Source organism: Ambystoma mexicanum, chromosome 6p, assembly GCF_040938575.1.
Source record: "Ambystoma mexicanum isolate Mex_15411 chromosome 6p, UKY_AmexF1_1, whole genome shotgun sequence".
NCBI lineage: Eukaryota > Metazoa > Chordata > Amphibia > Caudata > Ambystomatidae > Ambystoma > Ambystoma mexicanum.
Window position 1 is genome coordinate 383520633 of NC_090935.1, and position 26101 is coordinate 383546733.

General features: G+C 42.6%; 1 protein-coding gene across 5 annotated transcripts in view; it reads left to right on the plus strand.

Moving 5' to 3' along the window:
* The window catches only part of OSMR (oncostatin M receptor), a 608749-nt gene extending 586457 nt beyond the window's left edge, over positions 1–22292 (plus strand). For all 5 annotated transcript variants that reach the window (XM_069627159.1, XM_069627158.1, XM_069627161.1 and 2 more), the window contains one exon: positions 18089–22292. In XM_069627159.1, the coding sequence (XP_069483260.1) occupies positions 18089–18736 (648 nt within the window). In that variant the 3' untranslated portion in view covers positions 18737–22292. The remainder of the gene's footprint in view (positions 1–18088) is intronic.
* Positions 22293–26101: the final 3809 nt, after the last annotated feature.

Sequence of the window (26101 nt, forward strand, 5' to 3'; positions counted from 1 at the left end):
ATTTACCTTTGGTGCTCCAGCGCAGTCTCCCAGGTCTCTTCTAGGCTGCAGCCCCAAAAGGCCTACGCATGAGAGGCGGCCATCCTTATGCGATCTTCCGTGCGTAGGCCCTTGGGGACTACAGCCCAGAGACTACAAACCAATTCTGGATTACAGTCTTGGCGGCCTCTAAACAAGAAGCATGAGGGCACATAATTCTGTCCCTAAAATCATTAAATCAGCCACATTGTAAGGACATTCCTTTTAATATGATATGATATATGACATGATATGATATGGCATTTATAACGCGCCTATACACAAGTGTTTCAAGGCACGACGAGGCAAGGGGGGGGCAAAAGGACGACAGACAACGATCCTACTAGGCCAGGTGTCATTCAGATCGCGCAAGTGCATGGGAGGGGGAGGGAAAGGGAAAAGTGTGAGGGGGAAAGGAGAGGGGAAAGTGCAGTACAAGGGGTGGTAGAATAAAAAAGATAAAACGGCCATATGGTGGCAAGTGCAAGATAAGTGCTAGTAGGGGGACTGTAGGGAGACAAACAGTCCCTTGGTGCAGGGTTGCCAGAGAAGGCAGTGCAGGTGTGCAACTGGCAGTGCCTGCGCCCGAATCAGACAGGGTGGGCAGGTGGTTTAGAACAGTGCAGACTAAGCCAGGAATTCAGCAGGGGAGAGAGGGAGAGAAAGAGGAAGCGAAGAGGAAGGTTTTGAGGAGCTTACGGAACCAGAGATGGTTCTCCTCAAGTTTCAGGGAGGCAGGAAGGCTGTTCCAGAGGGAGGCGCCTGCCGAAGAGAGAGATCTACCACCAACTCTTTGCTTAGAGAAGCGACTGACACTGAGGGAGTTGGGGGCAGATGAGCGAAGAGCTCGAGAAGGAAGATATTTGGGAAGAGAGAGTTGAAGGTAGTTCGGCCCCAGTAGGCCTTGTGGACAATGCAGAGGGTTTTGAACTTAATCCTCGCAGACACTGGGAGCCAGTGCAGAGATTTCAGTCTTGGAGAGATATGATCCCTGGGCTTTAGGCCAAGAACAAGTCTCGCAGTCCTGTTCTGGATAAATTGCAAAGGGCGGAGAGTAGAGGCAGTCAGATTTAGATAGAGGCTGTTACAATAGTCCAGCTTGGAGAGAACCAGGGCTTTGGAGTGAGAGCTTTATCATTTATAAGTACTCCAATTTTCGCAGATAAGTCCTAGTGATAGTAAATTATTTGCCAGGGTCACACACTTTAGCTAAACAGTGAAGCAGGAATTTTAACCCACACTGCAAGTTAAGCACTTGACCACACATCATCTAAGTTTTACTTGGTAAAAATATTTAAGCTTTGGATTTCAAGGCCTACATTAATACTGTTTTATAGAGTTTACTTAAAAAACACCGTAAACCTCAGAAACCTGACATGTAAATCCTAATGGAAAAATGTTTAGCCAAAAGAATATCAGTGCAGCTTTATTTTTGACATAAAGTCCCAGAATTCAAAATAATGCAATCCTGAAGCATCTCCTATAAAACACCACTTTTAGAAATGCACTAAAAGAAGTTTGTTATAAACTCAGTTGCCCACTTTATCTCATTGGTAAACAGATACAGACATTCTAAATAACTGGTGCTGTCTGAGGTCTTTCAGTTGAAATGACCTGACGATCACGCATTTGAAAAGGCTTTGCTGATAACAAAGGACATGTTTTGCATAGTAGTTAAGGTGTTGCCTGCAGACCCAAGAGCGCTGTGTGTGTATCTCAGATTCCAGAAAAGGGCAGTGCTTGCTCTTACAAGTCGAGCCGATTCTAAATTTGGCTCAGGAAGAAATACAGCCGTTCAGGGTGGCTTTGAGTGAGCAATTGAGTAAAATGTATTTTAAATAAAAATTATTTAATAGCAGACAGACAGATGATGTGTACAGATGATGTGTATAACACTTCCACCTTTGGGTTAAACTAACCACAACAAAATAATTTTGAAAAATAAAGCATGAAAACGTAATTTGTCAAAAACGTATCTTTTCAAATGTGGTGCAGTTTAAATGTGCTCACATGAAATCTTGATCACATAGTTAACACATCCTACATGTGAGGATCCCAAAGAATGCCTTGGGTCGTGGGGGATCAGATTACACCAAGGCCAAGACCTATTGTAATGTGAAAGCTCTTGTGGCCTGGAGAGGTTTATGGCTCCTTCACACCTGAGGGCTCAGTTGGCCTCATGATGTGGAGGAGGGAAAAGCACAGGGCAAAGGTCTGAACAACCAGAAGTGAAACATGTCATTTGTTACCAATACACTTTTTTAAAAAAAATCTCTTTAAAAGTAAAATGCTATGTTGCTCACCTTGAAACAATTGTGTATAGGTGCGTTATAAATTCCATATCACACCATATCATACCTGTGTATGTACGTTCTTTTTTAACACTGATGCTAATTCAGAGGCATATTATTTTGAGAGATACACTTGTCCAGACTCTAGAAAAAATATTGTAGATATTATTGAGTTTCTCTAGTTGCGGCAAGGCTAAATTAACTTGTTTGCATTACTCCAACCCAATGCATACCTCTCAAATCACACGCTTTTGGCAGGTGACACCCTCCATTTAAGCAGTTCTCTCACCCGCCAAGCCACTTACTCGCCCATATAAGTGAATGGGCTTTCACCCGCCAAAAACAAAATCAGGTGTTTTCACTGGCCCAGTGGCCACAAAAGGTTGAGAGCTTTGCCAGTGCCAGTGTCTTTATCTGTATTGCACTCCATGTACCCCTGGACTAAGCACAAATATAGCTAAGCGAAAGAAGATAAATTACACGAAAAGTAAGTAAATAACAAATGTAGCTTGCTAATGCTAAAACTGGAAGTTGCAGATTATTCATGAAACGGGCATCAGTGCTGTTATGTATTTATGCATTTGTAAAGCTCACAACACCCAGATGCATCAAGGCGCTGTTATCTTGCATTTGTATAGTGCCTGCTGCCATATGTTATGGCGTTCATGCACTGTGGTTGGGAGGCACAGTCCGAGAGGCTAAAAGAAGGAGCATAACAGTACATGAGGCGGGAGCAGCAAGGACATTTTGTGTAGATTATTAGAGGAACAGCAAAGATAGAAAAGAGGCTTGAGAAATATTGAGCTGGAAAAGCTAGAAAAGACAATGTTCAAAGCTGTACCACATTTTCCGTGGCACTCAGCTACATTTTATAGGGTACAGCGCAAAGAGAAGAGAGGTAGGAGTAAGGAGAAAGCAGAGCCGTAGGGCAACTATCTGGATTGCTAGCTCACTTATGCACCCACGGGTAGTAGCTTTGAGATAGGTGGGCTGAATTTATATGCTGCTCAAGGGAGCAGCGCAGGAGGGAAGGAATCTGGAAAAGGGTGTGTTAGCCAGTCCACACCGTTGTGTGGGCGGGCGGTTGTTGCAGCCATGGGATGAGATGTCCAGGACGTGATGTCAGGGGTAGTGGAGGGACGAGGGAAACGTTGCGGCAGTTGCCGCCTGTGTTTAAATAAAGAATGTTGCGCACCACGCCCGGCTCCTGCGTATCATTGGCCTTGCGGCCTGCGCGCCTGCGAATCCCCTGGTGGGGGTTCAACAATGGCGACGAGTGGACAAGCGACCCACCAGCGCCGTGTCGAGGTCTGCAGCCGAGCAGTATAGTGCATCGGCACGCCTCGGACACGGTCACTGCTGGCAAGCCGTGCACTGCCTCAGGTCCACGAGACACAGCGGAACGGCACAGGGAAGCACGAGGCCGGCAGGAGGGGCCCGGGGGACTTGCACCCGCTCCCCCCCAGCGTGGAGAGAAGGGCCCACTTCCCCAGCGCGGCTCAGCACGTGCAGAAGCTGCAGGACAAGAGAGTTGGGCACGGACCCGGAGAAAATCAAGGCATCACGCGGGTAAGCACCGCCCATGCCGAGCACGTATCACGCGCCCCACCTAACACACGGAGCCTGCCATTCCCCCATGTGCGACCTGACATACAGACAACCGGCACGGGCTGTGCACGAATACACGCCTCAAACACGAGGAGATTAACCCATAACTCACCAGAGCACGCAACTAGAGGCAGCAGCCACACACCACCCGAATACAGGGTCTCAGGACACCGGCCAGAAAAATGACGGACTCGGCGAGCACCACAGCCTCATCCTCAGGAGGGCGGGAACAGCGGCAGCAGCACCAACAGGAGGAACTGATGCCTCACAAGACAACAAACAGCCCACACAAAATGAAGGGGGTGCATCCCAAGTCATGCACATGCCAAACCCCTTTGAAATACGAGACACCTCAAATCTAGGACCTCACTGGACCATATGTCTCCGGGACTTCAAGTTCTACACTGGTGCCATAGGTGCCACTAGTGCCATAGGTCTAACAGATGATACGAGACTAAAGAACATGTTATTTATGGCAGTGGGGCCGGCAGTGAGAGATATTGCGGGGGAATTACTAAATGTAGACACTGTCACATATGGAGAACTGCATGCCAAACTGTCAGACTATTTTGCACCACACACGAACGTCGACTATGAACGCCACATTTTTCATACGATCAGACAAGAAATGGGAGAGTCCATAGTCAATTTTGTAATGCGCCTTCGTATTAAATTGAAACACTGTGAATTCCACAAATACTCCAATGAAGAGGTGCTCAGATCGCAAGTGATTGCAGGATGCCTCTCACAACCATTTCGCAAACCACTTCTACAAAAACAGCGATCCCTGGAGGAAATCCTAGCACTGGCCCGCATGGAAGCTGCAGTTGACTCACAACTAGACAATCTAGGAAAAGTGTCCCTACAACAACACGGCGGAAACTCCGAAACAGTCAACAAACTCTACTCGAACCCCATTCAAGGAGGTAAACGCCTCGAGGCCACATGCTACAAATGCGGGTACGAATACCCCCATGCCGGGGAATGCCCGGCCATAGGACAGCAATGCGCTGCATGTGGGGGCATGGATCATTACAGGGCCATGTGCAAGAACGCACCGTTACACACGCCAGGTAAACCGCGTACTCAAGATAGGCGCAGATACATCTGCCAGAATTCACCCAGGTCCAGAGGGGAAAGCGACCGAAAATCCATGAGGAGAGAAGACGGCGATCGAAAAAACCGCTACACTCGGGAAGACAGACGCTCTTCCGAAGACACGAGACGCTCACAAAGAAGCCGTTTCGTAAGATACATCGAGACACGGTCCCCCACCAGCAGTGGCTCCCACATATCATTGGCCTTGCGGCCTGCATGCCTGCGAATCCCCTGGCGGGGGTTCAACAGGGTGTATAAGTGGGAATCATAACATCGAATTTCTTTTGTGAATCCTACCACATTTTATTGAAAATAAATGCAGGGGGAGACCCTCCCGACCCCCACAGCCCGCCTACATCCCTCCCACCTTAATTAATACCCCAACCGAACTCCCATCTATATTTTCGATGAAATGTGTTAGAATTCACTCAAAAAAAGGTGTTATGTGGGTCGCAGTAATGGGATCGGATGTTTTGGCAGGATACCGATGTGCAGAGTCCTATGCTAGTTAATGTCCTGGGTTGAAGATTCTCTGATCGGTGTGACATGGAGTCTTCAGGGTCATGGCAGCAAAGAGGCACGTGAGTCCAGCATTGCAGGCATTGTCAGGAACTTCAGAGAGACGGGGCCTTTTAACAGGGCTGAGATTCAGCTGTCCCCAACGTTTGAGGGGAAAAGAGTCCCGTTGGGTGTTCTGGTTGTTCTGGAGCACTACAGCTTCCCCCATTGGATTCTTTGAGCATCAAAGGATGCTGGTACATAGTTTCTGCCCTTCCTCGAGCAGTAGGACTTTCAGATTGCAGGTTCATAGATCCAGATGTTGACAAGGTGAGTGGGCAAGAGGGTCTGATTTAATCCCCCTCAGGAGGCAGAGTTAACACATTTCCAATCACAAACCAAGCATCACTTAAAGAGAATGGTGGTTAGCCAATTGCCAACCATCCCTCCAAGCACACCCATGGATTTGGAAGGGTCAGACACCCAAAGGGGTAAAGCCACACAATCCCAGACAGGAATCTACATAGGTCAGTGTTAAGGTGGCCCAAAAGTCCCAGGTAAACCCAGAGGAAACAGAGTCAATCCAAACCAGACTCAATGACAGAGTAGACAAGGTGCATGGCAAAACCGAACTTTATTCATATCGAAAAAAAGCTGCGACAGCATATAAGCATTCGAATCTTGTCACTCTAGACATACTTATAAAAGACAGTAGCTTTAATACTACAAATGTGTCATCAAAGATGTCATAACAAAATATCAGTTTACAAAACCTACAGGGAAAGGGGATAGGTTAGGGGGTTTGACTACATATAGATTCCATACAAGTTAAACAGTTAATTGGGTTACACATATCTGATGGCTCTACCTGGAACCATCCCTATATCGATAAAGGTTAAACTACATCATCTTCATGGCAAGGGGTTGGTTGGCATATTACTTTATGAGCAGCATGTCTCTAAGGATTTCTATAGGTTGGCAAATTACTTACCAACATTGAACACTAGGCCTCTGATTGTGCACCTTTGTTGCATATGAAGGCCATACTTATACCTTCTGTATAAGGTTGGAAGCAATGAAAAAAACAAAAGGTAATTGCCTGTTTTTACTGCCCCTAATTATGAAGTCAGTGGTCTTTACAGCATGCAATATTCTTATGAATACAGCATGCAGTAAATACTGTCTTCTTTGAAGGTCAAAGATCCCATGAAAAACCCTCCAATGTTTACTTCCATTGGAAAGTTGCAGGAAAGAATTGTATGCCAATCCCGGACACCCCAAGAGTTTGAAAATTTTGATGGTTGGTATTGAACTCAGATATGAAAGAAACATGTGTATTCTAAAGTCTAAACAATTGCAGACTGGTTAACCAGAAATCCTTAGCTTAAATCTTAAACTTGATGTTTTGCCAGTATCAGCTTTGGGTCTGTCTCCCCACTTTCATTTTGCTTTCTTTTGGTGAAAATTGTGGCTTTATCTTTACCAAGTTCATAGGTTCAAACTAGCTTGGCATGTGTCGGTCTGACCCACAAGTAAAGGTTCCCCCTTCAGGCCACGAGTCACGCTCAATGATTGATGCAAGGCAATGTTATTGTCCAGCACTCGTGGAGTGGCCAACAGAGAACTCTGAAGATTTCCCAGTGGGTCTGAACCCAGGGGCATCTTTTGTGTGGGTAACCTAGTTATGCGCTCCTCGGATAGCTCAGAGGCAACATGCTCGCCTTGGCAGCAAGACAACACAGTGCAACACAGGTTCGATTGCCGGGTCCACGCTTAGAAACCTCTGGGTATTAAGCGCATTATATATAACCTATCATATCATATGTTACCTTTTCTCTCTCGTCACAAACCCCTTTCTTTCCATCTCTCATCATTCCCCACATACCTTGTAAGCAAAGAATTTGTTATAAATCTTCCAGTATGTTTCTCCTGAATCTTAACAAAAATGTTTTACCTTATATAGAGACGCATGTACTTAAAAATGCATCATTTGGACGCATTTTTGAATACTTTCTTGGACATAGTACCATCCAGCTATGCTTAGTGGGGTTGGCTTTCTTGCACAGTGTAATCTGGTGCCACTTTAAAAAACATCTCCTGGGCCACATTTTGTTTGCAGTCCATCCTTGTTGTCCTGTCTGAAGGTCTCACTTTGGCCGTTTAAAAAATAAATATTAAGAGAGCTAACAGCAGCCAATGAGTTTGTGAACCACACAGGGCATAGCGTATACCTAGCTATATAAAGTCCAAGAGTACTGTGCAATGAGAGAATGGGGCACATATCTTAGAGGAAGATGGTTGTGCTATGGAGCAGGGTGTCATGGTCATCATCAGTAACCTGTAGTCACTGGGCAGTCTTGGAAGAACAGGGTCTTTCATGTATTTGTTTCTGAAGTATAGGAAGGTGGGGAGCCTGCGTAAAGTATTTCAGTTTGTTGTTATAGAATGTGGGTGTATAGAATGAGTATGTTGACGTTTTAAGTGTATACGTTGTTGTCTTGACTCCTGGGGTTACATTGGGCTCAAAGGATTGCGAAATTCTCTGGTAGGGAAGATGGTATGTTGGTGCATAAGTCATCTCCATTTCCTGTACAAGGCGAGGATCTAGTGATCCCACCAAGATGTAAACTACCAAATAGCTTGAGATACATTTAAATACCTGGCCATCCATGTATGCAGAGACCAGCAGAACTAGTAACCTCCTGCTTTTCTTGGGATGCTAAACACTGGAAATTGTTATTGATATCACTGTTAGGGAGAGCTACGCTTTATAAAATGCTGATGATATCTAGATGTGTGTATATCCTTCAAAATACCCTCATCGCTAGCCCTAAAATTGAATTTGATATAGATGACGCTATCCTGAGAGACTTGCTCTCACAAGGTTCCTAACCTCGAATTGCCCTACTCACTTTACAAAGCTCTTTCTCGGAAAGGGGAATTGGATTACCCAATATTAGCACAACTAGCGATGTCCAATGAGTGAGATGGTATATGGGGTGACATGGAGACCCCCAATCACCCCATAAACAGATGGAATGTGCAGGGATGTAAGAGGTCATTAAGACTAGGAGAATGGTCATGAGATGTATGGGCTGGGCAAGAAAAATCACGCTTTCTCAACCATTATGGCAGAATTCAGAGATTATAGAGATGAGTGCCCTCTTATTGTTTATTCATAAACATATACTCATTTTAGGGGATATTGTGGAAGGGGGAGCGTTCTCATCTTTCTGGAGTTGAAAACTAAATATGATCTGCCAATGTCTGAACACTATCATTATATATAATTTACTCCCGCTCTACACTGCCACATTGGTTTACTCCAAGGAAGGGTTCCTTGGTCTAGGCGCAGTTGTCGGACCATGCGGTCCACCCATCACAGGTCATGCAAATGATAACCGTTGGCACTTTAGAACAGTTCATTCTTCCTGATAGGACTCCCTTGACAACACAGGTTTCCTCTCTGCATCTGTGCTATAAATCCACTTATATTACTGGTTCACTTTACTGGCTTCTTACCTCTCGTAACATGTGACTATCATACACTTTCCTTCATGATATCTCTTCTGGTTACCACCTTGCTTTCACACCATCCAATAGTTTTATCTTTTCACTCTTTTCACTTTGCTTGCAATTTCTTTTTCTTTCAATTTTGCTCGTTTGCAAATGTACTTTAATTTCAGTTTCATACTTTCAATATTCTCATATCCTTCTCCTTAGTTCAGTAAACAAAACTTATTCAGAGCTTTTCAACTTGCTCGTTATTCAATAGTTCATATTTGGTCATTCAACCCATTTAGCAGTATTCAAAACATATTACTTGTTTGTCAATTCGCTAAGTATTCAATAATCAACTTTTTGGTCTCCAGACCCCTTTTCCATATGTTCTTGCTTGTTCAGCATTCGATGCAACCCACACCATGCCCCTGGAGCACCCCGGCCCGAGCGAACCTTCCCAGTCACTCACTTGTGTGTGGCCGCTCCTCCGTGTGCACTGGTTTCGCTCTTGGGTTCTTACTCGCTCCTCTCTCGTTCCCCAGGAGCTCCGGCGAGCAGCGCTCACCCTCTCCAGCTCGTCCTGCAGCAGTTGACAGTGTCTTCATGTTCCCCACTCCCAACGGGGAACACAAGGAAACAGGCTTTGTGCTGCTCCAGACCCTCTTGCAGCCCGCAATGGCCTCAGCGTCTTCTTGACTTCATGGTTGTCTGTGTCCTTTTCATCGGCCCATATTCAGCCCACTCAACCTCGGATGTCTGTGCTCTCCGGCCCAAATGGTTCTCTTCTCTGCTGGTTCTCACTGTTCTTATACACCTGCAACCATTTAACAGGTTGCATGTGTGAACACTTAGTTTCACTTGCCTGGCCATAGTTATCGGGCCATGCCTGACCCTCACAGCAGTCATCTGGCCTCCTCCTCGTCTCAGTACCAGAGTGGTGAAATGACCTGTTAGTGTTTACTCTTAGTCCCCTCTTCCTCGTCCCAGTAATATAATGGTTTTGGATGCAAATGACAGAGATAAGTTTAAAGGCTGCGAGGGAAAAGAGAACCTTGGCATACCATCAACATAGAATCCTGTTCTTCCCGGACTTGGCACCAATGACAGAAAAAAGGATACTGAACTCTATAAAGAAAGCTTTCCTAGCACAAGGATTCAAGGCAGGATTGCTCAATCCGGCAAAACTCCAAGTTAAGTGGAAGGAAAAGGAATACATCTTCTGGAATGCCGAGAAGGCTGAGGACCTACTAAAGTCTATCCCTGTAAAGACTGCTACTCAGGTGAAAAAGGGTTGATAGTCCATGGAGTACCTGAGGGTGAAGGTTGACCTTGTGACTACCTTGAGAGAGTTCATGCCCTCTCTGATACTTGGGCTCCCATGCCATGTAGTAATCTCCTGATTACGTTAAATTCTACTTCTAGAATATATGCTATTGACAGGATGTGAAGCTAAACTATGTGGGAGTTGTAACCAGGCCTGATACTTATTTTGGTTCCTTATTGTCCATCTTACTTGATAGAACAAGATGGGAGAGGTTGGCGGCCTACTGTAATGGTGTTCTGCTGCTGATATCAATATATATTCATGGCACAGAGTATTTTGTGCATCTGTTTTAAGATATTTATAGGGCCTTTGGTGTGGGAGTAGATGAGGGATTGCCCACTGAGGATGACCGACGACTCAGGAGTGGGTTAGGTTGCTTCTTGTCTGGCTAGTGAGTTGTGCTATGGAAATGGTACTGGATGTTTCTCAGTAAATGAGACCAAATATATTTCTTTTAATTCTGATACAGCCTGTACTCCATGTGTACAGTGTTGTGTTCACCCCTTTCAGGTTTAAGGGGACTTCCAGTGAGACCCCTCCATTTATCTTCACAGTGTTGTTGCTTTGTTATGCATTCACATTGAAAAGTGGCCTGGCATGTTAAGGACTCCTCTCTTGTTTATGGATTAAAAGTAAAAATGTTAATAGACATTTTTTTTATCAATGCAAGAATGGCAACATTCCATGCATTTACAGTTTGCTTTTGTGGCAGAATATGCAATGATATCTTTGCAAAGAAGGAGGGGGGGCAAGAGGGATGAAGTAATGAAAGATTTAACCATATAAATAAATCAATGTAATACATATCTGGGGGAAAGCCAGATGTTATGCTATGTTCTACTGTATCTGTAAGAATAACCAGAGACACATTTAGGTATACTTCTGTTATATTTGCTAACACAATTTGAACAATATCTCTTTTTCACAAGGTCAGGGGACAGGCCCATTGAAACATGTGCATAGCTAATTATTTTACAGAAAACAAAATAGGCAGCGTGCTAAAGGTGGAAGAGAACAGAGTCATGCACTAAACAGTGAAAAATTACATTTAAGGATCAGACAGAACTGATCTGGTTATATTAAACATATATTACCCATTAGAATTGCACTGCATTCCGGTAACTGTGCCATTGGAACAATATGAATGTGTTCCTTTCTCTGCTCTACTTTACAGAATGTTTTCCCAATTATCATGTTTTAGGTGTTGGCTCATCAACCATACCTACTATAGCAAACAACAAATACTTTGAGTGTGAATAGGGGAGGATGCTGTTCACGGGTGGCAAAATAAATGACATTGATTTCACCCTGTCCTCACCCTCTCCACACACAAGCTGTTCCCACATTCATGGCCCGCATCACAACAAGACATGATCAGCATGCAACATTTAACCTTTGATGTCATTCAAATGCATCTTATTGGCTTATGGTTTCTTATCTAAATTTCAGTGCAGAATAAAGTGTGTTGTGACAAATTAATAAGATGCATAAGTAGTACAAGTTCACTTTGCTCGGTCAATAACAACTTTGAGAAATAATGCATTTACCAGCATAGATCTTTAATGTATTGCCACTTCTGATTGTGTTTATCACCAGTGGGCTACAGGAGTCTTCATTGAAAACAAAGCATGCATATGGAGATAGGATGTAAGCTGTTCTTCTGGGTTTATTAGGCAACATTACCTGGAATATGTGGAATGACGTTTCATTACAGGTTTTGTTTTATAAAAGTCATTTAGCTTTGTTTTGTTGCATATGTTGAATAAAAAGCAGGTAGAAGAAATATTGTATCCGCAGAAATGCATCTTCATACATGCAATACAATAGCCTGAAAAGCCTAATGCCACAACTGTATTTAATACACCCTTACATGGGGACACCCAAGTTAGCCCCCTTGCACTAATATAAAGTCCAGTTAAATGAAGATGTTTTGAACTGGTTCCAGTCACTCACAAATGTTTGTTTCTACAGCTTTCAAATTGCTGCTATGAATGTCACCTGGAGGATATTTTAGAAGGTACATTCATTTTAAATCTGCCAAAAATCCCCCTGGGGTACTATGGGCTCCATAACTGGGGAATTACACTACCCTACCACCACATGTAATCCCATGGGAAACACAGGGGACCAAGTGGCAGTAACAGTAACGGTAAAAAGATCATGGTGGTAATTACGCAGATTTCCTTCCATCCTCAAACCTCTTTTCCTGGCTACACACCATCCCTTTTAGTCACTCCACATTACCCTTTCTCCCTTGCCACATCTCCTTTCCTTGCCCCTCATCACCCCTCTTTCAGTCATTCCACGCAGATCCAATGTTCAAAGCATATATTAAAGCCAAAGCAGTTGGCTTTGCCAATGCTTGTGTTTAGTTTGATTTGGACGTGCTTTGCTCTTCTATCTACTCTTGTTGCCACTGCCACATAAATTTAAGAAAACAACCTGCTTGAGACCTTCTGTGTCTGACAGATGCATTAATGCTAATAACACCACCTGACCAGAATGCAGCAATTTACAAACTGCTGTTCTGTACACACAGAACACAATTGTAAGACATGTTTTCAAGTGTAACTGCTCCAGCATTTTAGCTTTCTGTTTCACAGGCAGTGTAACTTACACTCAGCGCGTGCTGATCAGGAATATTATTTTAAGTAAAACCTTTAAATAACGAACAAGTAAATAAAAAAAGGTTTCTTATGCTCATTTGAGTATTGCAGCCCTATTGACTACTTGCCGGCCCTCATCACAGAGAGTATCTGTCCTGCAGCTCAGTCCCACACGTGCAATTCAAGAGCACAACACAGAACTTGCCCATTGACAGTAAAAAAAAAAAACTGTCTTTGAATTAACTTTTTTCTGCCTGCAAACAGAGCCAATAATCGGCAATACTCGTACAAAACAAGTACACATATAATAAAACCAGCTCCAAGTTACGTTTTCATTTGTGAGAACTAGAGGGAAAGTTTAAATGTCAAGCTCCCTGTGATTTGAGTGGTTTTGGGGTTAAAATAGGTGAATCCTGTAGCCATGTAAAGTGCAAGGCTGAGTCATTCAGGCAGGGCCTTTGTCATTGAGAATCACTAATTGGCTGCATTGACACCTCGCCCTCTTTCCAGATGCATTACAATGCGAGTTCCATGGCAATGTGGAAGAGGCTGCCCAGCTCACCAACAGAGGACTGGGGGAGGGGGCTGCTTTGCAGGAAGATTCCTGGCTCTTCTTTTCAGTTTGAGTGAAAAAAAGCAGTTTAATTTTAAAAAGTGAATGCCCGCCATATGTTATACAATCCTTTCTTACACATACAATTAAAAATGAACAATATGTGTGTGTATTTTCTTATACAAGCAAACTTTTAAACATTTGCCTTTTATTTTTTAGAGTCTTCAAAAGTCGTTACAATTATTAAGTATTTGCTTCCTGACAAATGATACTTCTGCCCCATAAGTGCAGGCATGGCAAATTAAAATACACATTTCACAAAGTGCTAGCACTTAACAAAAAAAGGAAATCTAATTTGTTAAGACGGGTTAGTGCTGTTTATTTTCAGTTTTGCAGGCCTATTATGTGGATGAAGGAGTAATGTCCTTACAGCTGAATATGGCAAGCCCCTTGATTTCAAGCAACTGTAGATAATACAAGGGAATTAAGAGACACAGCGGAACTATCAACTGTGCGTTTGCTACAGAGGTAAACCACTACTGATCAAGTAGGACACACTGGGCCTCATCGCAAGTTGGGTGGTATCCCGGTGGTATTACCGCCGGGACACCGTCGGGGCTAATAGTGTTATCGCAACCCCCACCCCGGTGTTATTAGCGGCACTGGATCATAGGTTTGGCAGAACAGTAATTCCCCATTGGGCCCATTCGGTAAATTTCAGCGCAACTACCGTCGGCGGTATTACCACGCTGTAATTGTGTTGAAAATAAGCACATTTACGGCGCATTTACCCCCAGATGCAGGCAAACGCGTGATTTTCCAGACCCTTAAATGTGGCTGTAATAGCGTTACTGCCACATTTAAGGGTTACGCGATGTGTACAGTTGGACCAAATTCATCGTCGGGCTCAGCTGCATATTATGGGACGTTGTAACTTTACCTCCAAAAAGCAAAACATATGCAGCGGGCCCATGATAAATCTGATAAATCCCCTTGGAGTCCTATGGACTCCTACAATGCAGATTAAAACTCCCTTCCTCCACTGCTTTGGTTGAGGCTGGGGGGTGCCAGTTGAGGGATAGGCATCCCATGAGCGAACCGCTGGGACGGTGGTAGCACAGATGCATGCAGACTCCCGAGTGCTGAATGCCCCACTCCATCAGCAGATCCGTTGCACACACGACATTGAGGTCACTGGCCTGTGAGGTAGCCCCATTTGGAGAAAAATGTATTTTTCTTTTTGATTTCACTTTACATTCATAAAAAAATTATTTCTGTAACAGAAATAATGTCTTTATTAAGGCAGAGTGAATACAAAAAGAAACTTTCTTTTTGAAGTCCAAGGGATCCCTCCACCCCATGCAATGGAAGACCCTAGGCTGGAGGCCTCCATGTCATGGGTTGGGGAAGTCCTATGACTTCAAAAAGAAACAGTGGGCCTCATTATGAGTTTGCCGGTCTGTAAACAATGGAACCGGTCAGCTTGCCGGTTCCGTTGTTTCTGGACCGGCAAACTAAGAGTTCTGCAAGCAGGTGCCTTTCAGCCCACCAGGTCTGACCTGGCGGTCAGAACGCACCGGCGCGCACAACTCGACGGATGCACCGGCACCATTCATGAATTGTGCCGGTGCATCCGGCCTCCCCATTCAATTGAGTCCAATTCTGCTATTAGCCCATTTTTATAAGGGGAAGGGTTAGTTCCCACAAGGTAGGTTTCCGCACATAGTCCTCACAAGGTAGGTAAAATGTGTGTGCGTAGCAGCTAATGGCCAAGCACTTAACATCATCATAATTACACACTGTCTCTGTGGGGACTTGAGTATAGTCCTAATCACACACCATCTCTATGGGGACCTTATCATCATTGTAATCACACACCATCTCTGTGGGGACTTTAGGGTTATCATAATCACTTACCATATCTGTGGGGACCATATTTTGTATTTGTATTTATTGTATTATATTTAGATTTATAGAGCGGCTAATGCCCAAGTGCTTAACATCATCATAATTACACACTGTCTCTGTGGGGACTTGAGTATAGTCCTAATCACACACCATCTCTGTGGGGACCTCAACATGATTGCAAGTACACACTCTCTCTGTGGGAACATTATCATGATTATCGCACCGATCTCTGTGGAAAATGTAACTTTTCCATAATCAAACATGACCCCTATAGGAAAGTTAACTCCACTATTATTATACACATTCCAAAAGAAGAAAGCAACACCATTTCCATTCCACCATTTCTAAAGAGCAGATATGAGTTAGCGGGGAAGATGATGTCTGTGAAAGAATTAAATCTAAATTTGAATTCTTTATTCCTTGTTGGCCACAGTGTGTCAGCCTGGATCAATCAAGTCATCTCCTCTGTTGCAGTTTTCTTTTCGGAAACCTTTTCAGTGTTTATTATAGTGTTTAATGGCAGAAACTAAGTGCCTTGTTAAGTTTCACATGCACATTAAACATCTTATGGGAAATGCCAAACCATCAAAATCCATATGTTGTCATAGCTATAATGCTCACATGTAGAAATACAATTGTATAATGTATATTGAGTACTATAAAGTAAGCATTTGTCCATTTGCCTATGGTGCAATCCATCCCAAATAAGAATAATAAAGTAAGTCCCCACAAGGGTGGTAACACGCGTTCAAGTCCCCACAAAGATGGTACCGTACACGCGAGTAAAAAATAAGCATTTTTGCAAATATGAAGTTGGATCCTGTATTATGAATTTTTTCTGAACATAGTTGTGTGTGTGTGTGTGTGTGTGTGTGTGTGTGTGTTTATATATATAAATATAAAGATTACATTTTATATTTCTAATGTTTTTTGCGATGGTAGATTTCAGCTCATATTTTGAATGGAAAGGTGATCTTGGGCTACAAAGGTTTGGTGACCACTGTTGTAAAGGGACTGATGTGACATACCAAGCTTACACTAGTCTCCACATACAATGACTGACACCTAATCAACCCCTCCTGCCTTCCTGAGAGCACCCTAACAAGGTGGTCTGTTTTGGTTCCTTTCCCACCTCTCCCGTTTCACTGCCCACTTCCCCAATTAACACAGTGTACCATTTAGACCTTGAAGGTCGCAATGTGTGGGTGAGTTGACCATCCAATACGTGCCTTTCTGAGCACAACTACAAATCGGACAGACACAGATAATAGGGTATCTGCAGGAGGTCTATGTAAGCTGTAATGTTGTGATGTTTTTCAAATGCTTCATTTAATCTCTGCCTGAGGAAGTGGAGACATTCCACAAAAGCTTGCAAATATGCAAAATAAATGACTTTGTTAGTCTAATTAAGGTATGGACTCATTTTCTTCTGGTTCGACATTCTATTGAACCCTTGGCTTACATGGTACAAGCGAACTGAACATATATATGCATTACATTCTTCAAGCATTTGTAACTTTACAAATAATGCAGACTATTTTGTACCACAACTATTTATGTGGACATGGCAGAGATCAATAATGGGGACAACCATGAAGTAACACGCATCAACAATGCAGACAGTTTGGCTTTTGTGAAGGCATGGGAAAGGCATATGCCAGGCACTGCCATAGTGTTATTAACTGGCTACAAAATGGTGCGAGTATCTGGACATATAATAGCAGTGCCGAGCAAATACCTTATACCTTATACCTATATACAAGCCAAAACTGTTGGCTTTGCCAATGCTTGTTTTTAACAGGACTTGAGCGAAGGACACAAATATCGCTTATAAATCGAATTGCAGGTTTTTTTACTACCTTAGATGGTGGAAGCACAGTTTCCAATTCCGTCGGCCAGAGAATGTAGGTGTTGTTCTCTTGGTTTTTCGATGTAATCATGATTTCTGTCTTTCCTGGGTTGATTTTTAGGAATAGATCCTAGGAGGATGTGTTTTGGGCTGGAGGGGCAGGAAGTGGGTGGGAATGGCCATAGGGATTAGCATGGGCATGGGCAGACAATCGGTGAGTAAATAACTAAACAGCGCCTACAAGCTTTGTATCACTCCTCATATGCCCTTTCTCCATAGCTGTACTTTAATGCAATCGCTTTGGCGTATAGGTGAAGAGGTGCCACCTAATAGCCCAAACTAAAAATAGCAGATCACTAGGACACCCTTAAACGTAAACAAAGTCCATAGGGATTCCCACCTCTTCATTGGCATTAGAGAACTAAAATGCTCCTGAGGAGAGTCATATCTATTCTGTATACAGAGCAGGCAACACCACAGCATAGATGTACCGCTTTGTGTGGGGATCTATTGCAGAATGAGGTGAATATAGAAAAACACATCATTTGTTTCGGCATATTTTCCCACCTATGCCCCCACTCTGTGCTTATTAGCATGAACACATCATTGCAACAGTCATTGATATAAATTAGTAGCTGTCTGAAGAGGTGCTTCATACATGATATAATATTGGGCTGATCTATGTCCAAGTCTTTTGGTTTCTTTTGGTATTACCAACATGAACCCTACAACCATTTAACATGCACGACAAAATACTGGTTGAACCTATCTCAATCTTGCTTTATCAATGAAGTCCTGTTTTAATCTGCTTGGCTTGTTCTTTTTTCTCTTTAGGGTAGCTCTGGAAGGGCGGTGCTGAATTTAGAAGACTGCATTCCACAGACCCTTGAGGTAGTAGAAAAAGCAGATGAAGAGAAATGTCAACCTATGGATGGGAACTCATGGTTCCAAAGTGAGATCAATAATGACTTGCTACTGGGGGGGAACGTGAACATTGATGCTTTTATCGTTTCCACCAACCCATATTATCTTTCGCTTGAAAAGTGGAATATGGAATTCGGACCTACACCTCCCGTCAGAGATTCAAAATGTAATTTTGACAATCTTTCCTATAGCTCTGAACATCAAGTGAATCCTGCATGTATCCCTTTTGAGCAGATGTCTTCTGCAATCTACTACCCAGAAAGCCGCCCTGGCATGTTCTACCAACCACAGACTCAGGTACAACCCTATTCAGGTCTTGCAGCATTAAGTGGTGGTCCTGCGTCAGCAACCAATCAAGCAAGAATCGGAAAAGAATCTGAGTACTTAACCCAGACCGAAGTACCTTCATCTGAATTTAGGTCAAGTGAGTTAACCAATTCATCTGAATACAGAGCACTGCCGGACTTTAATGAAGGACCAGTAAATGCAGTTACTTCCCAATACAGCAGCGGTGATGTCAGCCCCACTTCAACGCATTCAGAAGTATTCTTACTTTAGGTCCTGAGTAATGGATTCAAACTACTCCTTTAAAATATAGCTCAAGAGTCAATAAAAGAGGAGAGAGCCCCGTTGAACTCCTGAGGACTAGCACGTTGCTGAGCGTGGCCAGAAAATCCAAAATGGAGTATTGTGTGTCAGCAGAGTAGGCAATTCACCCTTGTTGTTTGCTCTATTTGGGCACACCAGAAAGCCAAAACCATGAGAACAGCAACACATATGTGAAGTACTTTACCAAATGTTTCATCAATGACATTTAAATGTTACTCCTTGTGTTGTAGCAATGGTTTGGTGGAAATCTCGGCCTGACAGCAAGAGTGATAGAAAGATGCGCATAAGGAACTACCAAAACATTCCTATGGAGGAACATAAGCAATATGGGGAAGGATAAGGGACATTCCTGGTATTGAATGGCCAAGTATCTTAAGAAGAAATTGCCTTGCTCAACTGGCCTATAGTTACACTCATGAAATAGAAGCCCATTGAACAGAGTTAGCAGAGGAAGCCTGTATGTGTTACTGGTGCCATCTGCAAACTCCTGCATGTTGCCATCAACCAACTCCATCTAGTGTCTTTTAGGACTGGATACATTGGATATGGGGTTGGTCTAGTATTAGTCCCAGATGCAAAACGCACTAGTTAATCGGGAGAAGCAGGAACCTCTTGAGGACTGGCAAAGGCTGTAGGTGGCATTCAGTATTACCCATACATTCCAACAAAAAAACCTGAATGAACAAGAATGCCAAATACGGCTATTTCCGAAAGTGTCGAATAAGGGGAGCGGGGTTTGCCGGGGTGTCCCCTGCTCTCCTTGTTTGACATTAATGGAATTTGGGGGTTGCAGGTGTGTCCACCGCTTCCATAACAAGGAAAGAAGGGGACGAATAAAGTTTTTTTTAAAACAACAATAAACCACCCTGCGGTGGAAGTTCCACCCCTTAATGGGGAGGCAGAACTCCCCTTGCAGGGAAAGAGCTGCGGAGAAGGACAGCAGGTAAGTGTGCAGCTGCAGGTAAGATTAAGTGGTAGGGGGCAAGGGGATAAAGGACGCGCATGATGTATGTGATTATTCCGTGCTGTACGTTTTGAATTCATAATGTTAGAATTCGAAATCCTCGTCTATGAAATAATCACTTAGATCTGTGGCATTCACCAGCCACTGCAAATACTGGTGGCTGGGAAAAAGAGAAGGCTCCTTGCTGCTGTCCTGTCGCATTTACCATGGATTGCATGTGAAGCTTCACACTCAAATGCAACTCTTGATCCCTATTAGACAACACCTGTCTTTACAGTTATGCACAATTTAGCATTTTGGCGACTGATGATAGTTTACAGTGTATTTTATCAATAAGGCATAGCCTTTTCAGTAGGATGCAAATCATTGACCAATGCTAAACAAGTAGAAGAGCTCATTTAAATAAAACTTCCTGCTGCAGTGAGAGTAGTTCATTCTGCAGCTTTAGTGTCTTCTTTACTGCTCGCTTGCAATTTCTGGTCTTTAATGTAAACATAAATGTGTCCCAGGCCCAGTGCTGCTCAACCTTCACTTGTTGATAAACCAGAGAACCTAGGTAAAAGCAAAATGCTCTCCGCTTTGAGTGAGTGTATCACTTGCCTTCTAAATGTGCAGATGACATGGCCACCGTAAACCAAGGGCCAGACCCCAAAATGGCATCCATGACCGGCATAGAACTGCAGATATCCAGTGTCCTTTATCAAGATGGCCGCCATCCAAATGCCAAGCATAGGTCAATTTTAAAAGTAAACATCGGCTTCCTATGTTTCCGAATCACAATCCTGCATTGCTGGGTTGAGTCACAAAATGCAAAGAAACATTTTGTAAATGTGAACAACACAGTGCAGACACACATTAAGTAACACAATATGTATGATGGCTCTCTTAAGGTATTTTTTTAAACAGTTCAGATACTTAAACAATCGCATAGAGACAGAGAATTTATTAATGGGTGTAGTAAATACCTAGGGGCCTCATTCCGAGTTTGCAGCTAACCATGGAGTAATTAGCTCCATGGTTGCCTCCGAAACCGTCCCAAATCCGGCATGGTGAATGGAGTAATTACCGGTCCATTCCAGGGTTGGAGGGACCGGTAATTCCCCATTCACCTTTTGCCCTTCCCCATTCCCATTTCTGCCCCATAGGGCTCAATGGGAATGGGGAAGGAGGTAATTACGGCACCGTAAATTATGGTACTGTAATTACCTCCGAAGTACCTTTGCGGGTCCCGCACTTAACTCCTGCTAAAAGCAGGAGGTAAGGCAGGACCTCCTTACCTCAAATCTCGGAATGACCCCCCCCCCCCCCCGAGTGGTTATAATGACTGAAATCACCAATGTAGTTTTTCGTTTTTGGCAAAGCAGCCTGGTACGGAACAGAGTCAGTGAAGCTGATATTAATGTAGCAAAGGGCACATCACCTGTGGGCCGAGATTACATATTTCAATGGCAAGTACTGTACATTGGCTGGAAATGTGCCTGCATGTTATCTGCAAACTTTGGCTTCGATTGACCACTCCATAAAGCTCTCCTTTCATGAAATGCAGACAGAAAGGACCAGGGGGAGCATGTTTAGGGTGCTACGGAATGTCATCTAAATCCACATAAAGATATCACATAAAATGAATGCGGGGATAAACCTGGCCATCTCAGCTAAGGGAAATTGTGATTTTACCATTGATACTTTATTTTGTCTTTACACTTATCAAATGAAGCTATTGGCATGTGCCAGCCCTCGGCTGCGAAGCGAATACCAGAGGTTGCTGCTTGCTCAAGTGTCCACCTCCATGGATCAAGGCGCTTTACGCAGAATACCTGCAGAAGAAAGCAGAGGATGTTCTCTACTCTACTCTTGGTATAATGGCAGGAGAGGAGGCGCCTCTACAAATTCGATACACTAAACAAATGGAAGATAACATAACCATACACTCATTTCTATTTCCCCATAACGTCTATACAGTATCATGTAATATTATCCACACCAATATTATCGCCATATATATGGTCATGCAGTAAGGACATAGGCGATATTATTAGTGGAGATAATTTATGGGGTTATTAGGACCGGGGTTTGCGGGGGTGTCCCCAGCTCCATAAAAAAAAATGATGTGAGTTGCTGGGGTGTCCCCCGCAGGTTCCAGCGCCGCAAAAATATGGCAATCTTTTTGTATGGCGATATTTCTGCAGGGATATTAACCCATCGAACCGCCTATACCAGTAAAGAGTCGTTTGCACAGTTTATTTGTTGCCAAAATCAATTTTTCAGTATTCATTAGGATGATTATTTGAAAGAAGTCTGCAAGCGGAATGTTGTTCCTGGCACCCACTGTTCTCTTAAATTTGACAAGATTTGTTTAGGGTACTGCAAGAATTATAAGATGGTAAGAAAAGTATGGCGCCAGTGGATAAGAGGTTTTGCATAATGTATGGCATCAGGGATGGCAGAATTTGTAATTCTAATTGATGAAGGTTAAGAACTTAAATTGTGTGTAAATGTTTCATGTAATTAAAATTAAATATTACTTCACGTTTTGCACAAAAATGAATGGTGTCTATTTTCCTATGATGTGTGAAACAATGAATACAGACATTCGTGATTTTACCCTCTTGTTTTAACCATGGCATTGTCCTAATTACAATGAATGTAAAAATGACTTCTGTCAAGGATACTTCAGACTTATGGTAGATTTCCTTGAGAATGAGCAAAGGGTGCCTGGCGTGGGGTTGTGAAAGCTTCCATTCAAGCCAAAGAATGACCTAAAACTAGCGCAAGCGGTTACAGTAGGTTTTTGTTTCAAATCACAATCAACGGATATTCTTGAGAAATAAACATTGAGGGAAAATACAAAGTAAGTTTATAGTCTGGGAACTTTTGTGATACACTTTTGACTGTTGAGTGCCATAACAGGTGTGTATTCAGAAGAAGTGGCTTAGCCTTGGAATGTTATGTTAGCGCTCCAATCGCAAGGAGTTCAATGTTTTTCCCAAAGCCCTCATCGTTGCACGAGTAGACCACGGGCGTGATTATTAACTTCTAACATGAAAAAAGGCGATGATGGAAAGTTTTTGGCTGTTTGCCCACTGGGAGCGGTTGTCTCTCTTGTGACAAGCCCGCCAAATAAGTGTTATCCCTGTCTGTTTTACTCCATAAATTGGGCAAATACTCCAAGCAAAATAAAACAGGTAGACCGATGTCTGCCCCCTATTGCCGCCTGCACTCCTCTGTTCAGAATAGAGCCATTGACAGTGTATGACATACAGAGGAGCTCTGCACTCTTGTGTTATCTGATCTTAAGAGAATCTACTAGATGAAATATAAAAATGAATCAATTGATGGTAATTAATGGACACAAAGAAAGTATGTGTCACAAGAAAACATGTAAGCTTTTAAAATGAACATTTATTTTATCTACCTAAAAATTACACAGTTGCCAATAACTTGAGTTCTAAGTTAGGCACGCCTCAAAATCTTATCTGGAGCCCAGATGATGACTGCCACCAACTACCAAGATGTGTTTTGTTGTTTCACTGGGGGATAAAGTATCCACTAAAGCACAGGAAGTGGAAGTGCACTTACAAAAATATTGAAATTACTTTTTCGGAAAATCTGAAATATTAAGAACAGCTTCGAAAACATTTTTACTGAAAAATGTGCAAACAGTGTTTTTTTTCTTGCATATTGTGTCTGATTCACAACAGTTAATCCGCACAATGCGGCCGGGCACATAGAAATATGCATGTGTGCATTTTGTGATGTGAGTGGGAAATCTCTCTACATGCAGATATAAAACTTCATTGGTGAGAGCAGGGGTACATTCATTAACAACCACTTCACACATGCAAAAGTGGTTGTTTCTGGGAAGACAATGAGGCACACATCTGCAAACACTGGTGGAGCATCCCGATAGACCAACAAAAATAGCAAGGTTTTTACTTTTGTAGCAATTTGTCCCTAGTTCAAAACTATCTTAATTCTGTGGGAAAATCTGCAGGGATAAATGTCACCATTTTAAAGATTTGCAACTTCCCCTACAGTTTGACACCACTTTTAGTTAAAAATAAATATTTGGTTCACTTTTCTATTGCCTTGTTCTACTAAGGACTTGCACCTTTGAATTCTACTAATTTGCACACATAAAAGATTTGCAATTCAATACATTATGCCTTCACACTCGCGAAAGACAAAGTTAAGATGAAGTCTCAATGGCGTTCCAGAAAATGACCTCTCTCAATAACTATCGAATGGCTCGCATGAAAAAAATCAGAGTGTTCCAGAGTAATATTTGGAGGCAGTAGCCCATGCATGCAAAATTTTAGATTTGTACATTAACAGCTTCAAAGTTTAAAATGTATTACTTGTCGCGTTTTGAACAGCTTTTAACATGGGATTTTCCAATAGGAAGAGAAAAACAAATTCAAGCTGATTATCTCAAAATTGTCTACTTCGGTTTCCTAATTTTCTCCAGGCACCTAGATTTCATATGGAATTGAAGCACTTAAAAAATGATTTTGATAATTGGCTTTGGAAATGTTTAGATATCATTTGAACTGTATCTATATATGACGCATGCACCAAATTAATGTGCATATTTCATATGAACTGCGTATTGGCGGTACAGTTCATACATTACAATTAATATTTTGTACATTATACAGTTAACATCTCTTAAAAACTCACATCAAGGGCAAGTTTCAGTTGACTACGATATCAGTTTTAAAGTGATGGAGTAAATGTACAATTTTCACTGAAAACATACACTTTTCATACAAAAATGTACACATTAGGAGGCCTGCATTGCATGAGCAGAATGAAGGTACATTTTATATTAAAACCTTACTGATCCATGTGATATTAGCATTGTGTATGTGAACACTAATAATGTGCTCCTACGACACGCACACCTAATTCTCACACGTTTACTGTACATACCATATAGATGTACGACAAGTGCTCTAATATGCCCCTACAACACAACATTCATTTAGGAAGCATGCACCTTGGACACATGCACTTAGGACACATGCTCCAGCCACACACACTCTGGACACGCACATTCTCACCACTCACCCTCCTACCACACATACTCTTATGACATGCATTAATCACACACTCTTGCGACAGATGCTCATACGTTACGCACTGCTATCACATGCCCTCCCACAACACACGTTCCTATAACAGATGTACCGATAAGGACACCTACTACATACGTCTACACACAACATGCTCTGCTCCTACAACACATTGTCCTATGACAGACATACTCCTACCCCACAGGTGTCTACAGCATGCGCTGCAATCACATACAAAATGTATACATTAGGAGACATGGAATGCATGAGCAGAACGAGGGTACATTTTAAATTAAAACCCTACATGTACATTTGTGATGTTAACAGTGTATATGAACACTAATAACAAGTTCCTATGACACACATACCTAATACACACATGCTTATTACACATAACATATAGACATACAAGTACTCTCACATGGACCTAGGACACATGCACCAATGACACATGCACCAACCACACGTGCTTCAGACACACACTCTAATGATACATTCTCCTATGTCACGTGTTGCTATAACATGCGCTTCTACAACACACACTCCCTCGATACACACTCCTATTATACATGGTCCGTAGATAAGCATGACTACTACCCATAATAAGTTCCTACGACATGCGCTCCTACAACACATGGTCCTATGATGCACATTCTTACAACACATGCACCTACAACATGTGCTGTAATCACATACGCAGAGTGTATGAGTTTTACAGTTGGTACAATGCAAAATTAAAATATCCTGAAAACTTACATCAAAAGCCAAGTCATATGAATTTTACTGTTTGTACATTACACAATTAACATCTTCTAAAAACTTGCATGAAAGGCAAATCACAGCTGACTTTGATGTCAGTTTTAAAGTGGTGGAATAAATGTACATTATTTTCATATGAACTGTACACAGCATATGAGTTTTACAGTTCATATATTACACTATTAACATCTAAAAACTCACATAAAAGATAAGTGACAGCTGACTTTGATGTCACTTTTAAAGTGATTGAACAAAGGTACATATGAAAATGTACACATTACATACAAAAATGTCCACTTTAGGAGGCATACATTGCGTGAGCAGAACAGAGGTTCATTTTATATCCAAACCCTACATGTACATTTGTGATATTAACATTGTGTATATTAACACTAATCACACACTCTTACTATGCACCCTCTTGCAACAACATGCTCCTACGACAAGCGCTTATATAACACCCACTCATATGACATGTGTTCCAGCTATGACACATGCTCCTACAACATACAGTCCAAT